Source organism: Melanaphis sacchari, unplaced genomic scaffold (assembly GCF_002803265.2).
Source record: "Melanaphis sacchari strain LSU unplaced genomic scaffold, SCAv2.0 Contig116_pilon_pilon, whole genome shotgun sequence".
In the NCBI taxonomy this organism is placed as follows: Eukaryota; Metazoa; Arthropoda; class Insecta; order Hemiptera; family Aphididae; genus Melanaphis; species Melanaphis sacchari.
In genome coordinates, this window is record NW_020270453.1 from 176,334 (window position 1) to 185,298 (window position 8,965).

General features: G+C 24.6%; 1 protein-coding gene across 2 annotated transcripts; it reads left to right on the forward strand.

The window, feature by feature from the left end:
* The first annotated feature begins 5,577 nt into the window (after nucleotides 1–5,577).
* On the forward strand, nucleotides 5,578–8,965 carry LOC112603950 (putative uncharacterized protein DDB_G0290521). Of its 2 annotated transcripts, none has more exons than XM_025352780.1 (2): nucleotides 5,578–5,915; nucleotides 7,705–8,965. In XM_025352780.1, the coding sequence occupies exon 2, from the start codon at nucleotides 7,748–7,750 to the stop codon at nucleotides 8,900–8,902; it is 1,155 nt and encodes a 384-aa protein (XP_025208565.1). In that variant the 5' UTR covers nucleotides 5,578–5,915; nucleotides 7,705–7,747; the 3' UTR covers nucleotides 8,903–8,965. The 2 variants fall into 2 exon arrangements, with proteins under 2 accessions (XP_025208565.1, XP_025208566.1); XM_025352781.1 differs by having other exon boundaries at nucleotides 5,578–5,911.

Sequence of the window (8,965 nt, forward strand, 5' to 3'; positions counted from 1 at the left end):
TATAATTAATATTTTTTAAACTTGAGAAGAAAAAGTGTATTTTTTTTTTTATTTTTGTTTACTATAAGATTCTTAAAACTGTATATTGAACTTTATACTACAAAAAAAAAAAAAAAAAATGTTAGTCATAGATTATTAATGTTATTTGCCAAAGATGTATATTTGTATTATTAATATCAAATAAAAAATATTTAAAGTGTTTAATACAAACTAAAAATAATGTGTTTTTAATTTTTATAAATATCTATATCATAAATGTGTTATATATTATTATTTATGATATAGATAATGAGTAATGTACCCAGCAACAGGCATTATATTATGTCTTAAATTACATAACTTACATAGTATATTGACAGGCGGCAATAGCATATACTATACATGTTGTGCTGTTAAAGAAAAATAAAAAATGAAGTGTTTAGAAATAATATCTTAAAAGTATTAATTTAACAATACCATTTATGAGTTTTATTGAAGAATTAGTTAAAAATCATGAAAATTTTTTAAATTTTTCTTTCTATACACAACTTTATAATTGCATTAAATTCTTGATAAAATCTTTTCTGCTAATCATTTTAACTTCCTATTAGTTTTTTAATTGACTATTAAAATATAGAAATAATATAAAGGAACACTGGAATCTTTTCATAACTGACTTGACGGTTCTCTGGAAAATATTAATTAAATTGAAATAATTTTTGAAAATTATATATACCTAATAAGTAATAATAATAATACTGTATGGTAGTGAACTAATGAAATTAAAAATGATTTGCTAGTATGCAGTATGCACTATGTATGTAATTATAAAAATTTATATTCTTAGTTATAGAATATATATTTGCGTTAAATTAACAAGTTTGTTTTAATGACGATTAATGATGGTACATTATTTTTTATTTTAATGATGATAATTAAAATTGTCACTGTAGGTTTTCCTTTACCAAATTATACTCATATATTTTTAACTTTTGGCCTAAATGCTTATTGTGTTTACTAATACAGATTGTATACTACTCTTTTAAAATAAAAAATAATAATAATAATTATAAAACATTAATTTTTAGGTAATAAGAAATATTATAGTTATCTAAAAAAATAACTATTTAAATATTATAAGTATTATAATTTATAACTAAGTCAAGTTACACATATTCAAGAAAATAATACTTTTTAAATTCATTATTGAGATTACTTATATCACTTTTTACTTTTTAATATTACTATGTGTGTTTTTTTTTTGAATTTGTAAATACAATTAGTAGTCGATAAAATGCTTTAATGTTCAAAAATAGGTATGGTAGAAAATTGAATCTAGTTGGTACACTGGAAGATTAAAAGTAAATATAAAAAAAAAAAAAAAAATAGAATTTTAATTTTAATCAATTTTTTAATAAAATGAATTTATTAAAAAATAATAACTGTAAATACTTCAAATTCCCATCATGTTTATCCAACTATTTTTTTTAATAGTAAAATTTTCAAATTTTTTCTATTATTTATAAGACAATCGGAATCATTAATTTTGTTGATTACACAAAATTGTTTTTCTTTACTATCTGTTTATATAATAACCATTGCTCACATTATTGGCTGATATGTGACCACATAAACTACTTTGAATTAGTATTTAAATATTTTTAAGGTTTAAAATAATAATTTATCTTAAAATTGATTTTATAATTTCCTTTAAACATCAGGTGTAACGTCCTCGCAGCAGTTTTATAACATTCAATACAGACAATATTTAAGGAGTTCGATTAGGCAATTTTAGATGATGATTGTGTTAATGTGTACGTACCTAGTAATAATCCTGGGAGCATGTAACAGTAGTGTTCAAAAGAAATATTAGAGTGTTATCTCACGTACATGCACATGTCAACAACACGCATTATGAATATTAATTTTTTTTTATAAAATTTAAAGAATAAGTCATTGTTAAATTTTATTAACTATTTATCTAATAACATTTCTGAAAACATATCTCGTTATAAAGTTTATTTGAAATCTTGATACTTTCTTGCATTTTTTAGTTTGTTCAGTTTATTATTAACAATTAGAAATTTGAATATGCAAAATTTAAAGATAATGTTTTGAAGGGTTTTGAGAATTAAATTTCAAATAAGTGAAAAAATGATTTTTAATTTTTATTTCATGACAAATTCAAATATGAAATTTTAAAAGTAGGTAACATATTTGTTTGATATTGCACCGTCCAGTGTCTTAGAATTTTTCACTATTATTAGATAGAAAATATCTACGGAAATACTGAATATTTTTAGATTAATCATTAAATAATATCATATCTAAAAGGCAAGGGGCCAAGACACTACGCAGTGGTAGTGCGTCTTGGCGGTTTATTATGTGTGTGTATACTGTAACATACATTACGTATACATTAAACAATATCAAAAAATATAGTATTATTCCTTAGAAATTAAGTTCTGAATATTCATAGAATTACCATACGTAAAAAAATGATTATCGCATATATGAGTCTGCTACCCGTCTTATTGTGTGACAACCTAATATAAAAGTCGCAATTTTTGTTGAGAAATAAATCCGTAAATATTCAGTTACCAACAAAAAACATAAATAACCAACTCAAGTTTAATTATTCATCAGAGTAATTAATAACAATGTTAATTTTTATAACATTCAATTTTTGATTTAGTTTAGTTAAATTAAAAAAGTAACTTTTATTTAGTGTAAAAAAATTAGTAACTTATTTTCATTATTTCGTAAATGTCCGTTGATTATATTCAATATACTTCATGGTAGTAGCCTTCTATACTTAAAAGTTTTAGTACAATTTTAATGAACCATGTTTTCTTTTTCTCCCGTTTTGAATATCAATACACTTATGATATAAGTCCTATCATCTACAGCTTCCCACAATAAAATAAATTGTACCTATTTTAGAAAATGCACAGTTGGATGATAAATAATTATTCAATAGTATATAATATTATCTTATAGTTATAACTTATAACTTATAAGTAGAGGACGGATTTTTATGATTTTAAATATTTTTTTCTAGTGTATGCAGTTAAATGAGAATAAAATATCTATGCGATTCATAAGATACAGAGTTCATAGGAAAAAATTTATTTTGCATAAAAAAGCGTATTTTAAGGGTTAAAGAATATTTAACACGTTAGAGAATATTTGAAAATATTTCATGTATATCGGCAATTTGATAAATACAATATTCACTATACGATTTATTTCTGGGTTCTAACTTCTATAATAAATTAGGTAATCATCAGATATTCCTTATCGATTGTGATAGGCGATAGCACACAAGTTATTTCGTTAGTTGTCACAAATATTCAGTCGTCCGTACCGGTGTTTGTTGATATTACATAATATAACAAATTAATTAATTAATTAATAATACAAGGTAATACATAGTATAATAAATAATAAATTTCAACTTAATATATGTTGTTGTTTTAATATTGAAAGAATATTTTGCATTTTTAAGGACATAAAACATCATATATCTGGTATTTTAAAAGAATATTAAGAGTATATATTTTCTGTTTTAAACGATATAAAAACATTATATATTAAGGATTTTAATAGAATATAAATCCGACTTATAACTTATAAGACGTATAGATATAAGTAATAATTAAATAATTTATATTAAATGATAAAAGTGCTATTATAGTAGGTAGTATAGAATCACCAAGAAAAACCAAAACAAAGCGAACGTAATCTTTTAAGACGTTTTTGGATCATTATTCATTGCTCACGTAACACAAGAGTAACGCACACAAAGTCCGTAGTTGTAGACCAATAATAATAATAGTTTTATTTATAGTTTTAAATTTACTTTACAAAGATAATATTTTATTCAATACAGGCTTTATTCGACGAAAATAATAATGGTATTTCGCGTTTATTTTGAGAGGCCATGTCCAATGTAAAACGACAAAATATTAATAATTTTATTTACGAAACATAATAATATGTATAAATATTGATAATCTAAACAAAGATGTTAAAGTATTTGAATTCAATACGTATGAGATAATATTTCAAATATCCATTTTGAAAATAGTTAATTTGAAAAGTATTTTAAATAATATGTGGAGAGTGGTTACTGGTTACTCCAATAGTATTTAAATATTTTTACTCAAATAATTTACAAAATTGAATGTATTATATACACCTGGTTTAGGATTACCTACCAGATGCAATTAATTTAAAGAGTATTATATTTTTATTGAAATAGAATCAAAGTATGTAAAACAAATGTTGGTTAAAGTCAGATTCTCCTTTATTTGCTGTTTAAGTAATTAAAACTTTTAAGTCCCAGTATGCTTCACATTATTTTTCAGTTTTTTTAAACATAGGAATACGAAATACCTACTCTTTAATTATTAGTTATCATTAAATTTACATTTTTGACGGGACATGGTGAAACATTTATCACAAGTTGGACAATACCGGCCGACGAAAATTCAAAACAACTAAATTTAATAAATATTGCAATCATCTTATTATCATAACTCGCAGTGGAATAAGCATAAAATAATCATAATATTATTTAGAAATTGCTATGACCAGTATTGTATTATTTCGTATTTGTATAGACTACGATAGACTATCAATACAATATATTATTATACGTTGTGCGCATATAAATTACAACGTATATGACAATAATTATTGTGAACTGTTATCTTATTTATTTTACGAACAATACGAACCGTTCTTTGTACTTGCGTTTTACAAAACATGCATTCTTGTAATCTTTTCCCCACGGAAATAAGTATTATTTATAAATTATAATTCATGAATCAGAGTAACAAATAACTTATAGTGTATTGCGATAAAATGTATATAATTTTTTTTCTTCTGATAAGTTCACTTAAGGCACTTACAATATTGTATAATATACTCTTTGACAGTCTTTTACAAAAGAATACATACTATTTAATTTGGCCTCAGAGGCCCTTACACACTAAGCGAATTGGTCGCGCTCGGACGCGATTTTAAATCGCCGCGAACGTTCGCTTAAAAATAAACAGAATTGTATTAAATTGGACCGTTCACACTACGTAAAGCGAGCGAATAAAGTCTGCGATCGATCGCACATGCTTAATTTTAGGCGAACATTTGCGGCGATTTAAAGTCGCGTCCGGGCGCGAACTATTCGCCTAGCGTGTAAAGGCCTCTGAGGCCAAATTAAATAGCAAGTATTCTATTGTAAAAGGCTGTCAAAGAATATATTATACAATATACTGTAATCATTATCCTTTACAAAAAAAGTGAGGGAACAACATGAAAAGAGTACGGACGATGACCTCGTGGCTGTGTCTGGTTGATTTTTAAAAAATCGTTAATCTTTATTGTTTTATTGTCACTGGTACGACGATGAATTAAATTGTGAGAAAAAATTATGATACGGTTTCGTCGGTGTCGTCCCACGTCGCTCGTGGAGAAACATGCATGGCGATCTCGTGTCGATTTTGAAATTTAGGTGTTGCCCTGTTGAACATTGTTACTGGTGCATGGATGCATCACTGGTGGGTTACAGCTGATTACAAAATGATTTCATTTGTGCTTATCCCACAAGCATTATTACATAGCACATTTTCGCTGATATTTGCGTGAAAACTAAAAATTCGTCGTGTTTACTCTTTATTTAGAATAAATATTCAATATATATTTATTTACCTTAAATCTGTTGTATTCGCCGGTTTATTAAACACACATACAACTACAATAAATTGACGTTAAACTTGACAGTTCAGTAATCACAGTGTTTTATTTTCTATAGCCTATTCAAGTGTTAATTTAATTGTAATAGGTAATTATAATTTTAATAACTTGACCATTCAGTTGTCGTGAAGTTGTCTTTACCATCGATTGCGATTCAAGCATTCATTGTTTACTAGTAGGTGAGTGACTTTATTATGAACTCGTCATTTCAGACGCGTTACGATAGAAACAATCACATGTAATTAATATTTTATATTTATTTTCATACCACAGTATTAATGACTTAACATTTCTTTTAACCAGATCAATATAATTAAATAAATATTTATTGAAATTTAATCATAAAATTATTCACAAGAAAATGTAAAACCAAAGTTTGATATCCATAATATCGCAATTACATATATCGACCGATACATGACTAATTGCAATAATTTAAATTATTATATGATTAGTTTGTTTTATTAGGTTTTGTAAATGTGATCACAAATATTGATTTGTTATAATACAATTTATATTGATTAGCAAAATAATATCATTTGTATTATAAATTAATATTGTACCATAGTTGAAAATTCCAAAATGCAATTTGCAGGATATTTTATTTCATACTATGAATATTGGACAATTTATTATTGTTTGATAAGTTGGAATTAAATATAATTTAAATATTATTTAGTCAATTGTTTTATTAAAAACAAAGGAGGTATTGAGTTTACAATTTTTAATATTTAGATTTCATTGCAATAGTAATATGACAAAAAATTGGATTTAATATGAAATGTCAGATAATTTTTAAATAATTAAAATAATTGTATACCTTTTATTTAAACTGAAAAAACTAATAGTATAAATTAACTGTATTAGTGGCCAGTGTTCTTTATTTTGTGTGATTTTAACTCTCAAAATATTAAATTAATTAATATTTGCTGGTATATGTAGATATACCTAGTTGTAAAAAATAACTTTCAGACAAATCAATAATACATATTATTAGAACACTAAAATTAGAGCTCCTGAATTGATTATACCATAATACTACATTAAATATTAAATGTATTTATTACAAAAAATAAATACAAAATACTTAAGTAGTATTATTTAATAGTTTTTCTTTATCTTATTTACCCTTTCTATTAAGAATAATTTCACAAATTTAAAAATGTGGTTTAACAAATATAATAGGTAATTAATTCAAATTATTTTTTATCTTCAAATATTTTAATTTAGTTTCTATTAACATTAAGTAATATATATTTAAATTAAATTACATTTGACATAAATGTGATTTAAATAGTGAAAAAATATATTGCTCCTTCTATTTAAGAACTTTTACAAGTGTTTTGAATGTTTTCCAAAATATTTACAAGTATACTTAAAATTATAATTTTTAAATGAACATAATCGTGTTTGTATTCTCTGAAAATTAATGCATTTATAAAAATGTCATGATTTCTTTCATTATTACTGTTTTTTAATAAATGTTTTTGTTGGTTTATTTTATATTTATTTTTTAAAGTTAATATCTTACAATAATCTATATCTATATCAAAAAGGATAAATTTGTTTGAAGTTAAATTTATTCTAAGTTTAATAATTTTAGCATGTATCATAATTTAATTATACCTAACTACCTAAAGAAGTAATAAAGATTAATAAAAAAAAAAAAAAAAGTTGAAAGTTATTTAAACATTTGAAAAATTCACTAAAAAATTATTTTTTTAGTTTATAATTGCTAAGAATGTGTAACATACACAATTTGTTCTAATGAAAGTGAATACAATAAAAGTGTTTTTTCCAAACACAAATTTTAACTTATAAACTATTAGTAATAAAATTAATGCATAACTTACATTAGATAATTAAAACTTAGTTGTCTTAAAATTCCTCATAATTTTTAAACAATATTCTTGTTATTTAACATTTATTAACTGAGTTTGATGTTTATTATTTTGTTTATTTTTTTAGATCTTTTATAAGTTAAAATAAGTATATTAACTATTGCTTCACAATGGCACCTAAGTTAGTATCAGCTCAAAATCGAAACAAGTCTAAGGATAACATCTTTATCGATAAACTCAATCAGGCTTTGATAATCAACAACAATTTACGTAAACGCATTGAAGAGTTATCGGATAAAAATGAAGAATTATCAACTGCTAAGAACAATTTATCGTTGGAGAAATTGTCATTGCAAAATGAAATTAACTCTATTAAAAATTCAAATATTCAACTGACTGCAATGCATAATAAAATGAATAAAAAACTTACTACCTTAGAACAAACTGTTCAAAGTTGTATACCTGCATTAGTAACTATGTCGCAAAATATTCCATCTATATTAGAAAGTATACGTGAAATGAGTAAAGTTGAGATCAAAGAATTTAACCAAGAAAAGAAAAAAAAACAAACAAAAACTGTTTTACCTATGATCAATGGTATGGTCATTTCTACTCATCCATCTATTTTTGTAAAGCGTTGTGATGATAGTGATTTCGATTTTGATGAAAGTCCTGTTCCTAGTCCTGCTCCTAGTCCTGCTCATAGTCCTGTTCCTAATTCTGTTCCCAGTCCTGTTCCTAATCCCGTTCCTAGTCCTAGTACTGAACAAACACCAAGAAGACCAAAAAAACCCAGTTACAGAAGCTCACCACAACCCAAACTTAATACGGAACCATATGTAAGATTAAAAGATGTTGCAGCTATGTTGAAGAATTCCAAAACTGTTCCTAATAAAAAAAATCCTCAACGTCAATTAAATGAAAGTTTAGGTGAAGGTCCTAGTTGGTTACATAATCCAGAAAATCAAACACAAAATTCTAACAATGCGGTACAAAGTAATACAATACAAAATGTTGAAAGTTCTCCTAAGTCAGCAACATCTAATGAAGTCCAAGTTGATGTGACAAGAATTGCTTCTACTTCAAGTAGTAATACAGATAATATATCTGATAGAACTGAAGAACGCCACAGTGAATTAGAATCTCCTAATAATTCAACTGTGCCAAGAAACAATACACGTCGAAAACGTTCTAAACGATCAAGTGAGTCAAGCAGTGAATCAGATATTGATGATTCAACTTCTTCATCAAGACCTAGTAGATCTGCTACAAAAAATATTAACTATAAAGAAAAGAGCCTTGGCAGTAAATTCAGAAAATCATAAAACTAAAAAAAAGAAATTGTTTATGCATATTATTTGTTGTTATTTTTAATTATTAGTTAAAAA